This window comes from Betta splendens, chromosome 9 (genome assembly GCF_900634795.4).
Source record: "Betta splendens chromosome 9, fBetSpl5.4, whole genome shotgun sequence".
NCBI lineage: Eukaryota > Metazoa > Chordata > Actinopteri > Anabantiformes > Osphronemidae > Betta > Betta splendens.
The window spans coordinates 30157793-30174727 of record NC_040889.2 but is presented as its reverse complement, the minus strand read 5'-3'; the positions used below and the strand labels follow the sequence as shown (position 1 = coordinate 30174727).

Genomic DNA, 16935 nt, shown 5'->3' with positions numbered 1-16935 from the left:
ATACAACATGTCACTCAAACAGCAGGTTTTGGTGTTGAGTTGATCTCTAACAACCAGAAGAGACACACTCACCTGTGTCAGGTCCAAAACTAAAACTGCTGCCCGTAGAGCAGCTAACGTTCTAACACCGCAAACAAGGTTCAACAAAGCAAATAAAATGCTCTTTATTGTAACTCATGGTTAATCATCCACATCACCATTCATATGTTACATCACCTACATCCACAACAATCATGAGTGTCATCACTCAGTGGTTCAGTATGTACAGCAGAAGTAAGCCTGACCTCAGTGTGACCTTTGACCTCAGTTCTTTAGTTAGGCTTACTACAATCTCATTCTGACCTTTGACTTTGCTTCAGTAAAACACCAGGTCAAATCAGAACAACAGCTGCTTTACATCTAAACTAAAAGCTTTTAAGTGCTATTGTTATTTTACAACTTTATTCAATAAAGTTTAAATTGAAATGACATCATGCAGCAGCCAATCGGGCTTGTTGACAGTGACATGCCCACATGAAGTTGACTTGTGTTTTAGAAGAAGTCAGAAAAAAAAACACTATAAACAGCTAAAAATGTACAAAAAAGGAAAAACAACCAACAACATGGAACAATCTGTGTCATTACAGCAACTAAATCAAACCAAACCAGATCAAACCAGACCAAGTCCACGCCAACCAATCTGAACTTAGTCTAATCCTGCTGAGAGAAAAGGGAACCTCCGCATGAAGGAGGCACAGACACAGGAAGCGCGTCTGCTGAGCTGAGTCGACCGTAAACAGGACCGTCCACCGGCGTCTCACGGCTTTACAGTCGTAGAGACAGGGTTTGTTCAGGTAGGAGTCTTATGATGAAGACGCTGTTCAGTTGAGCTCAGCTGTCAGCGACGTCCCATCATTCCTTCAGTCTGTGAAATGTCTTTTCTCCACATTCATGTGTTTTATAATGAGTTCACCTTAACAACAAACATGCCACTTCTCCATGGAGCTTAGAAAATAGCTGCACATCATTGGTCACTAAGCAACACGAGCCGACACACAAAGTCTACGACCCACGGGTCTCGGCTCTGGGATCCGGGGTCAAAGGTCGTTTCTAATCTTCAACATTGTGAGCTGTGAGTGTGTGTGTGCTAGAAAACACAGGGCAGTGGCTGATGCTGAGCAGGACACAAGAGAGGAGGAGGAGACGGTTTGATCACAGCTGGACGTCACCTGGTGAGTCGGATCCAGGATCGGCTGATCCAGCTGAAAGGCCTCGTGCTATAGACCGATCCTGATGAGCTGCCTACAACCTATAACTTTCCATCAGGCACCTGAACGCATCGCCCTCTTCCTGCCGGTCATGCGATTGACTGCCATCAAACCGTCTGCGAGTCCTTGGGTGTCGTTGACATCATAGGAACAGGCTCAGATCTGAGATGACTGCGAGTCACCAGGAGCAGAGCCTGAGTGTGTGTGTGTGTGTGTGGGGGGGGGGGCATTAATAGTAGTGAAGCTTGATTCACAATCTGTCCTGCCAGGATCCTGGCACTGATGGAGCCAAGCAGCATCAGAAGAGACAGACCTTCTTCTTCATGTCGTTCCTCTTCCAGAGAGACAGACGGTCGAACTCCTCCAGGGTCGTCCCAAAAACACTGAAGAACTCCTCCTGAGACAGGTGCCGCTGCAGGGGGTCAGACACACACAGATACCAGTAGAATGTCTCTTAGTAAGGTTGTGTTTACAGGCAGCCCAGTGCATTCTGGGTCATTGTTGTCTGTTCTCGGATTTAGTTCTGATTCGTGGACTGTGTTTCCGGTGGCTGGTGGTTTTACCTCCAGCCTGGTTCTGTCCACACCCGGGGGCAGTTTGCTCCGTCCTCTGTGAGTCAGCACCAGCGTCTCATAGGGATAAACCTGCAGGCGCGATCAGACATTGGACGCCTGCTGCACATGTACAGAGAATGAAGCAAGTGACGGCCGCTACCTTGTGCTCCAACATGCTGGGGAGCGAGTTCCCTCTGTCCATCCTGGACTCTCCATTCTGAAACCACACCAGCATCAGTAACAGCCGCTGGCCGCTCGCTTCCTCTCTGCACATGTTGACTTACCTGAAGCGCTGCAGACAGAGAAGAAGCTGAGCGTTAACGTGACGCAGGTTTCAGTAGCAGGAAGTGAGGGAGAAAGCTCTCAGTTTACCTGCAGCCTTGTCCGACGCGCCAAACTCTGCCGACTGAAGCTGGGAACAAACACAGAGGTGCCGATCAGTGACGGCATCTGGCGCGAGCGGATGCGGCGCCGGCACCGGCGCCGGTGCTACTCACCCTGGACAGGCCCATCCTGGACGGCGCCGGGAAGTACACGGCCCGGGAGGCGCTGGAGCCGGGAGGGGGAGGAGCAGAGGCGTCCACACGCTGGAGCTCACACACCAAGGCGTCGGTACCGGTGCCGTGGCTGCGGTCCGGCAGGGAGCGGGTCTTCCTCCTCAGAGGAGCCGCACACCTCCCCAGCTCCTCCTTCAGGAGGATTTTACCCAGGTTGGACTGGATCTGAGGATGCCGACGCATCAGACGACAAGAGAAAGAAATAGAATATGAAGATGAACACAAAGTCCACCAGTTCAGGTAGAAAAGAGTTTGGTTTGGTCTCTGACCTTGTTCAGTTCCTGTTTCTGAAGAGGTCGCAGTCCCCACAGTTCATCCTCCAGCTCTTCATCCTCCTCCTCCTTTTGCTCATGCCTCCTGCACTCCTTCTCTGCAAGGAGGATGGGAGAACATCAGAATTAAGAACGACACAAGACGAGGAGAGGGACAAGGAAGTAAAACATGTGTCGCACCGATCACGGCCAGGGAGGGCGGGCAGGGCCAGGACTCGGTCTCGATTTTGCTGGGCTGGTTCGGGTCGGGAGGGTGAGCAGCCGGAAACTTTGACGACTCGATGATCAGATCCTCGATGTGTTTCCCCTGAGGGAGCGAGGACGACGACACATCTGCACGAACGCACGCACCAAGAAGAAGAAGAGGAGGAGGAGGAAGAAGGGGAGGAGGAGGAAGAAGAAGAGGTGAAGGAAGAAGACGAGGAGGAAGAAGAGGAGGAGGAGAAAGAAGAGGAGGAGGAGGAAGAAGAAGAGGAGGAGGAGAAAGAAGAAGAGAAGGAGGAGGAGAAAGAAGCCTCACACGCACACGCACACACACACAAAAAGCTGAGGTTTGTGGCGTCTTACATGACTGGACACATGATGGCGCTGCAGCTTGTTTTTTTTTATCGCTACCTTGTTTGTAGATCGGAGGCTTCTTGTAGATGTTGGTGCCGTTTTCTAGAACAATGAGAAGCAGCAGTTACAGAAGGACACAAACTCTGAGCCTGGTCCATTTAGCTTCAGAGCTGCAGTGGTTCTGCTGAACCTCAGGTGTAAATCTAAATTCACTGCCGGTTCCTCTTTGGTTCCTCTTTGCTGCTGTGTGAACTATGAGGTGGGGACTCCAAAGGTTGGAGCAGTTGGTCCGGCTCATTCCACAGATGCTTCATTGGACCAAGATCTGGGTGTTAGGAACCGAGTCAACACCTCTAACTGGTTAATATGCTACTCAACCTGTTCCAGAACCAGGCCGCATTGTCCTGCTGAGCACAGCAGTCTGAACCAAGCTGACGTGGTGCTGCGGACCGTGGGCCGACCCACGGGTCAGACTTCGCTCTGCGTGACCCAGCGTTCAGGTTGAAAGATGCTAGTGACTGTAGCCCACAAGAGCTGCAGTTCTGGAGGTTCTGACCCAAACCCACTCAAAACTGACACTTTTTCTGTTTCAGCTCTGCCTGACGCATCCACCACTAACAGATGAGGTGGGTCCAGTGCCGTGGTGCTGGGACTGACACTCACACTTTAACTATAAGCTGTGCGGCATCGTCTACGAACATTCGCTTTCATGAGCAGATGCACGTGGTCCTACCGGGCCTGTGGAAGTGCTGCACACTGCTCTTAGCAGAGCTGTGTGTGCTGGCCGTGTTCGGTGCGTTTGGGGCCTGTGGAGTTGATGGAGTGTGCGAGCTGTGGGTTCTGCTGTCGGTCTGGATCGTGGAACCAGGAGAGGATCCTGCAGGAGACCGATTCTCCAGCCAGTCTTTAGGGAGGTTCTGGAGACAGAAAGATCTTAAGACTGAACAGTTCAGTTAGGCAGAAACGGATTAAATCTGCATCATAAAAACAAATAAAAGAAGAGGAGGAGGAGAAAGAAGAAGAAGAGTAGGACAACGACGAAGAAGAAGAAGAGGCGGAGGAGGAAGGAGAAGAGGTGAAGGAAGAAGAGGAGGTGGAGAAAGAAGAGGTGGAGGAAAAAGAGGAGGAGGAGAAAGAAGAAGAAGAGGAGGAAGAAGAGGAGGAGGAGAAAGAAGAAGAGGAGGAGGAGAAAGAGGTGGAGGAAGAAGAGGAGGAGGAGGAGGGAGAAGAGGTGAAGGAAGCAGAGGAGGTGGAGGAAGAAGAGGAGGAGAAAGAAGAAGAAGAGGAGGAAGAAGAGGAGGAGGAGAAAGAAGAAGAGGAGGAGGAGGAAGAAGAGGAGGAGGAGGAAGAAGAGGAGGAGGAAGAAGAGGAGGAGGAGGAGAAAGAAGAAGAGGAGGAGGAGGAAGAAGAGGAGGAGGAGGAAGAGGAGGAGGAGTAAGAAGAAGAGAAGGAGGAGTAGGAAGAGGAGGAGGAGGAGGAGAAGGAAGAAGAGGAGGAAGAGGTGGAGGAAGAAGAGGAGAAGAAGGAAGAGGAGGAGGAGGAGAAGGAGGAAGAAGAGGAGGAGGAAGAAGAGGTGGAGGAAGAAGAGGAGGAGGAGTAAGAAGAAGAGGAGGAAGAAGAGGAGGAGGATGAGAAGGAAGAAGAGGAGGAGGATGAGAAGGAAGAAGAGGAGGAAGAGGAAGAGGAAGAGGAAGAAGCGGAGGAAGAGGAAGAGGTGGAGGAAGAAGAGGAGGAGGAGTAAGAAGAAGAGGAGGAGGAGGAAGAAGGGGAGGAGGAGGAGGAGGAGAAGGAAGAAGAGGAGGAAGAAGAAGAGGAGAAGGAGGAGAAAGAAGAGGTGGAGGAAGAAGACGAGGAGAAAGAAGAAAATGAGGAGGAAGGAGAGGAGGAGGAGGAGAAAGAAGAAGAGGAGGAGGAAAAAGATTAGGAGGAGGAAGAAGAGGAGGAGGAGGTTGTGAGGTGTGATGCGGTTACCTACCTCGGGGGAGGGAGGAGGTGAGATGGAGCGAGGAGACAGGGACCTCTACCAGGAGCAACAAACATAGATGAAGCAAAGGTATGAATCTTATCAGGGAACAGACACAACTAAGCAACGACAAACATCTGGCTTTGACCAGCGTGTTCTACAGATGTGCTGGGAGCAGAGCTAGCTGTTAGCGCAGTGTGGTGAGCTAGCTTAGTTCTGCGCTCCTAGCTACAGCGCAGACGCCCAGTGTGGTTGTTTGTGGCCCGTTGCCAGGTTGTGTGCGTGTGTCAGCGCGTGGCTCGGTGTGTTGTTGGGCCATTTGTTTACATCTTCCATGTTCTCTCTCAGGTTGAGGTTTGTTCCCTGCTGTTGCTTAGTTAGTTATTCTGTTTAAACTAAAGCTAGGTGAATTCGTACACCTTGTTTTGTGGCTCTAGCGTTTAGCCATCGTGTGCTGCCAGTGCACGTGTAGGGCCTTTAATGCACACACGTTCACCTCCAGCGGGCTGTAGCTGTAGTGCTGGTAGATCATCAGGTCCGGCCTCTCTATCTCCAGGATGGCTTTGTCCCGCGGTAACGCTGCCAGGTCCTTATAGCCGATGACACCGTCCTCCACGCGGGCCTGTGGGGGAGGAGGCCCCGATCACACATTACTGCTCAAGATAATCTGAGGACAATATGACGTGATCTGCGTGCCTCACCACGATGGCAGCAGGGGATCCTGGGATACCGGAACCCCGCAGCGACAGCACGCTCCCTGGAGACGTCTGAGCCAGCTGCTGCTGACACACACACACACACAGGTCAGAGGTCAAACACTGATATTCAGAGATCATTTAGGCTTCTGATCAGGTCTACTGGCAGCGACGAGAAAAGGACACAGGAAGATTCAGGCCTAGCACAAGAACAGCTCCTGACTGTCTGCTCACCGCTAGCGTTAGCATCTGTGACGTCACTGTTTACCCAGAATGCACTGCAAGGCTAGAACAATGACACTTCAGTGCAGGATAATGTCCAATGACGTTTGTGTTGTAGCCACTGAACATTCTGTTTGCTCAGGTTCTGGCTCAAGCTTTGACCCAGTGCTTCATTTAAACTGTTCTCATTCCAGCGAAGTAAATGGGACGTTTACCTTTGGCATCATCCTGGCTGCTGATTGGTCCGTCCTGAGGGCGACACAGACGCAGCCTGTTTATATATATGATATCAGCAGAAGCAGGTGAGTTTACGCTCCACATTTGTTATCTGTGCTGGCACCCTGTATAATATGTAATATATGCATTTATGCTTTATTATATTTATGCTTTGGTGCTGACTGAATGTGGTGCTGGACTTAAACTGGGCTCAGGTGAATCTGGCTCCAGGGTCCAGAGGAACCGATTTGTCCTGTTGTCAGCTTTGTATTGTCCAGTGACACAGGACACAAAGAGAGGGTTCCAGAGTCCACAGCTTTGTCCATGTAAACACCCGGTAGGGTCACAGTGGGTCAGTGTGAGGCCGGTACCTCAGAGAGAATGAGGCATCACGTCTACTCTGCTGGTTTTGAGATTCTGCAGCAGATCAGCACCTGAAAAACACAAAGAGCTGTGTTTTACTCCAAAGTACGCAGCACCTCCTGTTTGCTGCAGCTCCGGTCTGCGTCGCCTCATATGTTACATCATTGTTAGATTTTCTGCTTGTGTGACTGGTTCTGACCCAACATCTGTGCCCCCAGTATTGATCTGTGATGAATCCTGGTGTTGCTGACCCTTAATAATTCATGTGTTAATGTGTGGCTGTGATCACTCAGCAGACAGACAGACAGACAGACAGACAGACAGACAGACAGACAGACAGACAGACAGACAGACAGACAGACAGACAGACAGGCAGGCAGGCAGGCAGACAGACAGGCAGACAGGCAGGCAGACAGGCAGACAGACAGACAGACAGACAGACAGACAGACAGACAGACAGACAGACAGACAGACAGACAGACAGACAGACAGGCAGACCGACAGGCAGACAGACAGGCAGAAAGACAGGCAGACTGACAGGCAGACAGACAGACAAACAGGCAGGCAGGCAGGCAGACAGACAGACAGACAGACAGACAGACAGGCAGACCGACAGGCAGACAGACAGACAGACAGACAGGCAGGCAGACAGGCAGACAGGCAGACAGGCAGGCAGGCAGGCAGGCAGGCAGGCAGACAGAAAGATGGATAGACAGGCAGGCAGGCAGACAGACAGACAGACAGGCAGGTGAGCAGACTCTGGTCAAACTCTGTTGGTTCTTCTTGTTTTTACTGAAGCTCTGCGTCCATTTCCAATTTTATTTGGGTTTTTTTTTGAGCCCAAGTGAAGCTGTTGCTAAGCAACAATGTTGGCAAGAATCCAATGGCACAAGTTTGAGACTGAAAACAAGAGAAAAACTAAAGAAGCTCTAAGGACAGAAAACGAAAATAAACATCATGCTGTGGTCAAAGTGAAGATCAGGGTCTCGATGCTGCTCAGGACGTGTTGAGCTTCTCCTGTGTGAAGGTTCTATCGTTGGTCACATGATTTTAATAGTAATAAATTATCCTCAGCTTCTTTTTGGTGGAATGCTCAAGGGAATGCTGGGAGATGCAACGGTTGCTAGGTTACCACACCCAGCTGTCCAATCAGCTGGCAGAAATGAGGGAGACACATAGGTCAGAGATGCTAAAGCACAACAGACTCCCCAGATGCACAAACCCACCCAGGACCAGAATCAGATGGCAGAACACAACAGAACAATCCCAAAGCTGGTATTGAACAGCAGGCGTCTCCTCGTCTTGTCTCTTTGTGAAGATGCCGTTAATAATCCTTAGAGTCGGTCACCAGCTTTTCACAAAGTCCAAGGTCCTGAGAGTGTTTGGACCTTACAGCACATTCACATCAAGGACCGGCCCACACACTGGGAGGGGTCTGTCCAACCTCACATGGACGTCACAATATCGAGCCCTGTTCCAGAACCAGGACAGTCCTACTTGCGGACTCGTGAGGCAGGACCTTTTAAAGTGGAGCTCTGTGACCCATGAAATGGTTTCAATCAAATATAACTTTAAAGGTCAGTGCACAGGTCCAGAGGTGGGTTCAGCCAGTCCTGTAGCCACACCGGTTCTGAAGGTTCTGTTAAAATCCACTGCAGGACAGTACATGAAGCAGAACCTCCTGCTTTTTTAATCGTGATGGAGTGACAACGGCAGAGGCTATAACTGGGTCAGAACCTGAAAACGGCTGAGTCACCTGTTCATATGATGAGGACGAGGAGGAGAGTGATCGAACTACGACGTTGCAGCTCAGATGAAGTCATTAGTAACAAGTTAACGGTTCCGGTCGTGAAGCTATAACTCACGACTCCACTACTGATGCACAATGAACAGAGGGAAGGTTCTGCTTGGATTAAGTGTCGGGTCCATGCTGAGGATCAGTGCAGTATTAGTAGGTTCCTGGGTTGTGGGCCTCGTGTTGTTCAGAGTGAAATGACTGTTACTAACGGCTCATTAACCCTTAGAGGCCCAGTCTATGCTGCTGACTCCGGGCTGGAGGTCAGAGGTCAGCTGCTGGCTTTAGGTCTGAGTAGTAAACATGAAAACAGCCTCTTATCTCTGCTGGCAGATGCGACCGCACCCCGTGTGACGACCGTGTGACGACGTGTTCGTGGTGAAGTTGTGAGCTTCACTGTTTCCTTTCATGTTTCCTCATTGCTTTCTTCCACCTTTCCTTTCCTGCGGCCTTCCCTCATACCTGTAGCTTCTAGGGGCCTATAGTTGCTTCTTACTTGCACATCTCCTTCTTTCCTTGACTGTATAGCTTCTTTCTCTCCCTATCCCGGCTTACCTCCTTGTTTCCTTTCCTCCTTTCTCTTGCCTTCATGCTACTGTGAAGCTCTGACATCAGACAACTGTGTTGCTCTGGTTACAGCTTGTCGGTCTGGCATCACAGCACCAATACTGGAGCTGCTCAACTTAAATTCCTCCAGTGACGGTGGGCGGTTGCCTCCCAGCACCACCACCAGCTGCAGCACTGGCTGAGCCCATGGCCTCATTCGGCAGCTTCAACAGCCCCTCGGCCCCTCCGCCCCCTGCTGGGCCCACAGATAAGAGCCAAGGTCACTGGGGAACATTCTGCTTTTATATTAAACTTAAAGTCGAGTTCAGAACATTACTGTAGTCGAGTTCCAGGTTCTTGGACTCTGCAGTAACTGAGTCAAACCTCGAAAGTGTCTAAGTTGAGCAAAGATTCTATTGTATAACATGAGTAAAGATGACTCATACATCCAGAAATAGAGAGAACCAACGCAGTACCCTGAGGCGTTCAGTGACCGTACGTTGAGGTGTTCAGGGACAGTACCCTGAGGAGTCCAAAGACCTACGATGCTGACGTCACCAACTTATTCTCTGTAGAGTCTGAAGCCTATTACTCAGCAGGTTGAACAAAAGAGCAGGTCTGACTCTTCTGTCATCATCATCCTCACTGCTGATGAAGATTCTCAGCATGTAGCTATGACCTCTTACCTTTAACCTAAATTAAACAGAAAATGATTTCTACTTTCAATCACATCTACGAGCAGAGATACTGTGCTGCCCTACATTTCCAAGACGATGTCTATACCTCATTTCTGGAACCTAGCAGCTCAGTCTGGACCAGCTTCAGTTACAGACTGATGGACGGATCGTTGTACAGATGTTGTCCTGAGGAAGAGGCCGGCCGGCAGATGTTGTGATGCTGGATGAGGATGGGGGAGGTTTGAGGGAATGGTTTTACATAAAAGCATTCTCTCCTCTTTAATCCCCCCCCCCCCCTCCCTTCCATCCCTCCCCTCCTCCGCAGCGTGCTCGCCTCCCAGCAGCCTCTTACATAATCACACCACACCTGATTCACATCTACTGCATCAGTACGACACAAATACGCGTTTCTAAAAATCTCCTCTAACATTTGTGATAAGTAACAAACATTCTTCTACATGACGTCACACACGTTCATTGTAACACGGTACCGAGAACAAGGTGGATCCTACCTGAGCGCGCGCACCAACATCCAGCGGCTCCGGCTTGGACTGCGCTCACAGCGCTGAGCGTGTGACGCGCCTCGCTCAGTATCGTCCCTCCCTCTATCTGTCTGTCTTTTTCGCTCTCTCTCTCTCTCTGGACTGGTCCATTAAAGGGGGTGGGGGCACAGAGAAACTCTTCTACTTTCAAATGTGGCCTCCTCCAGCAGGTTCTGGTTTTAGCAGGACATCAACCCGTTTGAAGTGTTGACTTGGCTCCAAATTCCCCAGATCTTAGTCTAATCCCACCTCTGGGGGATAAGATGGATTCCTGGGGGCTCCACCTCAAAACTCACAGGACCTAAAGCACTGCTGCTGAGCTCAGGACCAGACACCACAGCACAGCTTCAAGTTCTAGGGCAGCACATTATGTGTAGTGATAGTGTAACTCGTTTGGTTTCTATATTCACTTATAAGTCAGAGTCACGTTAGAACCTGCCTTCTGTGTTGCAAAGAACACGTGCGTGGCGGTGGCGGTGCCGGCCTGCCTAAAGAACCGGGTCAACGGCGCTGGTGGATTCTGGGCTGGCCGTGTGGGTCCCCTGCGGTGGGGGGTGGTGGCTGCTGGGACCGGCGGTCCGGTGCTGGACTGGGGCCATTTTGAGGGCTGCCGTGTGCCTGTCTCCGGCGGCCTCCCTGCCAGTGTGCGGGCGGACCTGGGGGTGGAGACCTGGGTGCCCTGTGTCCGGGTGCCTCTGGGGGGCTGGGTTGCAGGGTTCTGGGGTGCCTTTTCCGCTGCCCCCTGCTCCACTGCTGCTGAAGCTCTGTGTGGGCGGTTTGGGTCCTGACACCGGCCTTCTGAACTGAAGGTGCGTGGGCTCCCTGGCTGCTAGGATTGTCTCCTCTGCTTGCTGGATGGGCGTAGCAGCCGAGCTCCTCCATCACCCTGGCTTCCACAAGTGGCATTGTTCATGCACCAACGTCTGCCTCACCCTTTGGGTGAGTAATATCAAGCTACAGCTTTACTAACCTTGTAGTGGGACACTGAACACCTGAGCTGATAAACAGGCTTTCTAAACTTAAAGTATTACTGATACTTATCACTACCAAGATCAATGATGTGTGAATATGGAAATTGTAGTGTTGCCAGTGTATGCCATGGCTATTATTAAGTAGTATGGGATATGTATAACAATGCATATGTGTATGTATATGATATGTATATGTTTGTATGAGTATGTGCACATACCTTAACGCTATTATTGGTATTAGTATTAATCTCCAAGGTAAACCACAGTAGAGCAGTTGTTTAGTTATGGATGTGTTAGCCTAAGGTACATCCCTGCTTATTTATTTTGCATAGATTGTTTGCTTAACTGATTTGCTTGGTTTCAGCAGCTGAAAGCCTAATACATGCTGCTTTTTGAACTGCTGGACAGGACAAAAAAACCCAAAGCGTTAGAACAGAGTTAGAATCATGTCTGTGTTTACCTGCATGAACATCATGCAGCTGTTTATTGTGCATCATGGCATGTAATAAGGTAATAACTGCAGCAGGTCTGCTCTAGAGGTCATGGGTCATCAGGTCTCAGGGGGTCCAGGCAATGACCCTGATAGTGGTCTGAGCAGCCCGCCTGATGTCCTGGTCCCTCTCTGCAGCTTCACTCCTCCTCGCCAGCAGGGGAAGCTGCTGCTGCAGGAGGCGCCGGCCTTCTGGAGCTTCAGCCAGGGAGGTGAGAGCTCGCAGGGAGTAAATGATGAGGGCCTTCCTCTCCTCCTCCTCCTCCTCCTCCTTTTTAGACACCAGGTCAACAAGAACAGGGACGATGCCCAGGTCCAAACACTGCTGCTTACCTGTAAAGTCAAAGGTTCACTGGTTCAGGCAGGAAAAGAATAATAAAAAGAGTCAAGTCAAACTAAGGGAGCTTAGTTTGTGGGTCCCAACATTGTGGTTAAAACAAAGCTACATGAATCTTGAAAACAACAATTCCCAGAGTGCGTTTCACCCACATCCAAGCAAACAGAACAACAAAACAACGTCAACAACTGAAGAAACACTTCTATTGTTTGCCCAATTTAAATCACTTGACTTCCTGAGTCTGAATCTGTTTCAGTGTTCTTAAAAACAAGTAACCACGGTGACAGGTTTGTTTTAGCAGCTGTGGCTTATGGGTAATGTAGTCCTTCATGTAGGACACAAATTCAGCTAAAGAAGCGTGAAATGGTGCAGGAGAAGTATTAGAACAGCAACTTTAGCTCTGGCTCAGCATTGCTGCTGCTGCCAGATGTGTGTTTGCACCTGTGGTTAAGATCACCGTGAACATGATCACTCCTGCAGCGTTGGCCTGAACCTCAACGTCTTCATCCTGCAGCAGAGCAAGCAGGACAGGAAGGAGTCCCTGCTCACACACCTGACGCTTCCCATCCTCACAAACACTGAAAGCAGCAGAGAGCAGTCACATAACTAACCCCTCCCCCCCAGCTCCTCTGTGGACCTGGACCAGAACCCAGCGTCTACCTGAGTGCCATCATGAACGCAGCCGCCTCCCTGCGGATGTTCAGGGAGCGGTGGGAGAGTTTCTGACCCAGCAGCGAGACCCCATCACAGGCCAGAGCGGGGAGAGCGTCCAGCCTGGAGCAGCGGCTGAGGGTGGAGAGGAGCAGCACCTGCACCCCCTCCTCACCTTCTTGTTCTTCTCTGAGCTTCAGCATCAGTTTAGGAACCAGACTGAGGACAAATTCTGCTCCTGCAGGTAGATCTCTGTGGTTACTTCTAAAATATATTGCAAAGCTTTCTTACTAATAAATAAATAAATATAAATAAAAATCATCAAGTATGCTTTGAATAGTTCATCACAAGAAATCATTTTAATAAATATTGTATGTTATTATTAGAGTTTCACTTACAGTATGTTTCATATTATTTATGGTAATTTCTAACTAAATATTGATGGCTATTAAATTGGACCCAACTGGCGCCTTGGCCTCTGCACCTGCCGACAGCAGAACGATGCGGTTCAGCACTCGGTGGACGTTTGCCCTGCAGGAGGGCGAGGGGTCGTCCAGCAGCAGGGAGAGAGGAGGCAGCAGGGAGGAGTCGAGCAGGGCCTGTCTGCAGAACAGCACAGTTATGGACGTCAAAGCCGATCCCACCACACAGAACGTACCGGCTCCGTGAGGACGCACAACTGTGCATCGGATGGATTGGAACCGCTTCCTCGTAATCAATCAAACTTTACCGTGGACGTTAGTGGTGTTAGAGCGCCACCTTCCGGTGACGTTGGAGACCAGCTCAGGCCCGTGTGTGATGTTCTGCGTTTTGTCATAAACTAAGCGTATAATCTAGATGTTCTGTTCCTTCCCACTAATGAGGCAGAAGGTGTCTAAGGCTACTTCACCTGCCGCTGCTGTGGTGGCTCAGAAGCTGGAGCAGTTCACAGGTCTGGGTTCGGACTGGTGGGTCTTTGTCCCGCAATGGGGCCTTCAGCTGCTCCAGAAAACCTGCAGCAGAGCTCGTATCAGGTGATGGACCTGTACAAATGTACACCTATTCAAGCCGTGACCTCTGACCTCCACTAACGGTCTGGTAGAGACGCTCCGGGTCGTCCATCAGGTCACACAGTGTAGTCAGAGCCCGTTGCCTGCGGCCGGAGTCCGGCTGCTGCAGCTCCTCAAACAGTTGCGGAACCGCCCGCAGCCCGAAGGCCACCGGAGCTCGGTTCGGGTCCATCAGAACAGCCGCCATCAGGAGGTTTAAGTCGCAGCTAACGGCTAGCTGCAAAGTTAGCCGTTGCCTAGTGACCTTATGTAAACTTCACTTGACGGCGGTGCTGCGTTCAGGGACTTACAGAAAAAAAAAAAAACTTAAAAGCGTTTAAAACTTTACTTATAAACTGAAAGGCTTGGCATTATTACTGCTTTAGAAGTTATGCAGCATGTCAAAATGTCTAGAATGCGGTTGGGAATGATCCCAGGATGAACCATGCCAGGACAGGTAGATACATAAAGCATGGGAGGCTGGCAACCACCTCATTTCTCTCCCTTCAAAAACTGTAAATTTCATCTGCGGAGGGGTTACCTTGGCAATGTCCAGACATGTAGTCATAAATAAACCTGATAGCAATTCACTTGGCCAAGCTTTAAGGATAGACCTTATGTTTTAGCATTACACCACTGTTTGAACTAGACACCTCAACCTCAGATGCACAAAATACAGATGCTCTGTTGTGTCTGCACATTTAGGTCCTGGAGTAACAGTTCGTGCTGGCTCAGACATCAGAACAGTTTGAACATGGCTAAAATGTCAAATAAATGTCTTTAAAGCTTCTAAATAATCATAAGTGACACACCTGGATCACTGGGACAGCAATTCAATTTTTTGTACATTTTATTCATCTGTACTTAACTGACTGCAAGTTAAAGGTAAAACAAAGAGATGCTCGTCTTCATCACTTTACGTGTCTCCTATTTCCTAAATTACCAAAGTGTTTTTATCGGGAGCTTCTGTACAGATTAATGAGTTTGAGATTTCATGGCCCCTTCACAAAAACAAAAAGTGGGGTCAATATCTATTTCTTTTTCTTCTTGCTCTTCTTCCCTCCCTCTCCCTGCTGAGAGCTGGCGTCTCCTCCTCCACTCTTCTGTGTCCGAGTCTTTAGTTTGGGGATCATCTCTGCTACGTAAAACATCAGGTCTTTACCTGAGGAGAAAAAAAAAACTAATTTCTTTTAATCTCCACACTGATCAGTGTGTTATAAATGTACTGTGAAGCCTGTCCAGCCACGGGTTCAGACTCTGCAGTGTGTGACTCAAAATGAATCCAGAACTTACGGGAGCCAAACTTTTCCTGACAGAAACTGCCGTCTTCTTCTTTCAGTTGAACACGTACACGACCTCTGAACTGGACGTCCCTGTTCCACTCCCTGGGGTGCATTTTGTTCTGTAACACACACGCATGCATGAACGCACATACCCACAAGCAAAGTATAATCTGTGGACTTCAGTCACCGATGGAGTGTTCGTTTTTCGTACACTCCTCAGGTTTACCTCCACATAAACGTTCATCCCAGCAGCCGTCAGGACGTCTCTGATCTCAGCACAGGACGGATTCTCTACAGCCTGAGCACAAACATCAGCTCCTTGTTAATCACAGTTGAACACGACAGTTGGAGCATCATCACCTCAACCAGTGTTCCCCTCAGGATGAACTGTGATGTCTCTGGTAGCATCAGTTTATGTTAATAAGCACGCACAGACAGCCAGACTCACTCACTCACTCACTCACTGTAAAGAGCTTTGGTTGCACAATCAAGAAAACAAGTGAAACTTGGTAGCAGACATCTGTTGGTGTGGCGGCGAAGATGCCAAACCCTAGAGTGTGTTGGGAAGCGGAGAATGAAGAAGCTTTGTGCTAAAAGACCGGGCAGAAGGAGCAAGAGCAAAGCCTGGATGTCGCTCAAGACCAACAGTTTGTGATCTAGACTGATTTTGGCTGACGAACTGCTGAAATGCAGTCATCAAAACATTTGACATTTCACAGCAGGGCACTTAAAATCACTGAAGTGTCAATACAATGTACTGGGATGAATGAATGACTGAAAACAGAGTTTGCTTTATGCCGATTCATTTGCTGATTATTCTGACACTCAGTTGTGATATAAAAACTATTGAACAACTGCATTTACTGCACTAGGATTGAAGTTAAAGTATGATCATCTTCACCTTAAAGACAAAAGTCTGAAAGGTTTGTGCTACAGTGTCTAGATCTGCTGTAAATCAGTACATCAAACTGAAACTAGACTAAATGATCCGACAGTCGTGTAGTAATGATGGTGGTTTTCTGTCTGATCCAGTCTTGAACAGTTTCAGCCTTACCTTCTCTGTGCTAATCCTTCGTCCCTCAGCCAGCGTCTTCTTACTGTTGATGTAAACTGGGTAAATACAGATGAACCTAGAAAAAAAACAGTCAGCAAGTATGGGAATCTTCACAGAGAAGCTAAACTATTTTAAACGAAAGGAGAAAGAAATTAGGCGCAAATGTCGGTCATCAGGTTTCAGAACAGAATCGACACATGTGCCGGTTAAAGTGACTGTTACACGTCATGCTAACAGAAGCCTGCTTCTGAGCCACCACCGAACTTCGCCTGAGAATGAAGCCATCTTAACATTTGCCACAGTTTATGGTGCATTTTTGGAAACTGTTTTCTTCAACTCTCCGGGATTTATGCTGATCTGATACATATCTATTAGGTTTTATTAGACTGAGCGTTGAACTCTGTTGTCCGACTGCTGGCTAACCCCTCTTTACTAGCATTAGGACATCATTAACAGTCAATGGCTACGCTGAGTCAGAAACGCTAGATATCTATTCTCGGTGGATTAACATCTTAAACACATGAAGAAATGGCCGAATTCAAGAGTGGCCTTTCGCAATCTACAATTTGTGCAATAAACTTTAGTAGCATGCGTCCATAGAGACCTTCGTCATAAATAAAGTTTGCTTTAGCACAAAGTTACCGTGGCTGACCATGCTAACAGGTTAGCTAGCAGCTGTTGGAGCTCACCTCTCCTTCTCGGCGGGGTTTTGCGTTAGATGAGCCATTGTTGTGGTTGAATTTGAATCCGCAGACAGGCACTAGCGGCGCCGTTCTATCTGTGGCGTGTTTAGATCCTCATAAAGTAAAGCACCCATTCATATGGCAGCTTTGCGGTGTATTCCCTGCCAGTTGACAACCACCTAGAGATGTCCAACTCGAGACCTCCCACTCAGCGTCGATCTTTTGAAGCGG

At 49.2% G+C, this 16935-nt stretch overlaps 3 protein-coding genes across 17 annotated transcripts; all 3 read right to left on the bottom strand.

Annotated features, from left to right (window-relative positions):
- Positions 1-139: 139 nt before the first annotated feature.
- LOC114861672 (dematin-like) lies at positions 140-10321 on the bottom strand. Of its 14 annotated transcripts, none has more exons than XM_055511267.1 (18): positions 10178-10276; positions 9772-9885; positions 8998-9681; positions 6656-6718; positions 6284-6317; positions 5853-5933; positions 5648-5773; positions 5164-5208; positions 3922-4105; positions 3246-3290; positions 2811-2963; positions 2628-2728; positions 2299-2523; positions 2174-2213; positions 2086-2111; positions 1962-2018; positions 1811-1891; positions 140-1659 (listed from the first exon to the last, which is right to left on the bottom strand). In XM_055511267.1, the coding sequence occupies exons 5-18, from the start codon at positions 6293-6295 to the stop codon at positions 1546-1548; spliced, it is 1290 nt and encodes a 429-aa protein (XP_055367242.1). In that variant the 5' UTR covers positions 6296-6317; positions 6656-6718; positions 8998-9681; positions 9772-9885; positions 10178-10276; the 3' UTR covers positions 140-1545. The 14 variants fall into 14 exon arrangements, 12 of the variants coding, with proteins under 12 accessions (XP_055367242.1, XP_055367246.1, XP_055367243.1 ...); XM_055511271.1 differs by having other exon boundaries at positions 5853-5930; positions 10178-10229; XM_055511268.1 differs by lacking the exon at positions 8998-9681.
- Positions 10322-11629: 1308 nt separating this feature from the next.
- On the bottom strand, positions 11630-14373 carry rsph14 (radial spoke head 14 homolog). 2 transcript variants are annotated; one of them, XM_029163652.2, is made up of 6 exons: positions 13718-14373; positions 13546-13648; positions 13141-13259; positions 12666-12894; positions 12447-12583; positions 11630-12001 (listed from the first exon to the last, which is right to left on the bottom strand). In XM_029163652.2, the coding sequence occupies exons 1-6, from the start codon at positions 13890-13892 to the stop codon at positions 11736-11738; spliced, it is 1029 nt and encodes a 342-aa protein (XP_029019485.1). In that variant the 5' UTR covers positions 13893-14373; the 3' UTR covers positions 11630-11735. The 2 variants fall into 2 exon arrangements, with proteins under 2 accessions (XP_029019485.1, XP_029019486.1); XM_029163653.2 differs by having other exon boundaries at positions 12463-12583.
- Positions 14374-14516: 143 nt separating this feature from the next.
- On the bottom strand, positions 14517-16935 carry srp19 (signal recognition particle 19). Its single transcript, XM_029163654.3, has 5 exons — positions 16711-16935; positions 16022-16097; positions 15194-15265; positions 14978-15086; positions 14517-14846 (listed from the first exon to the last, which is right to left on the bottom strand). Exons 1-5 carry the CDS (start codon positions 16746-16748, stop codon positions 14716-14718), a joined length of 426 nt encoding a protein of 141 aa, XP_029019487.1. The 5' UTR covers positions 16749-16935; the 3' UTR covers positions 14517-14715.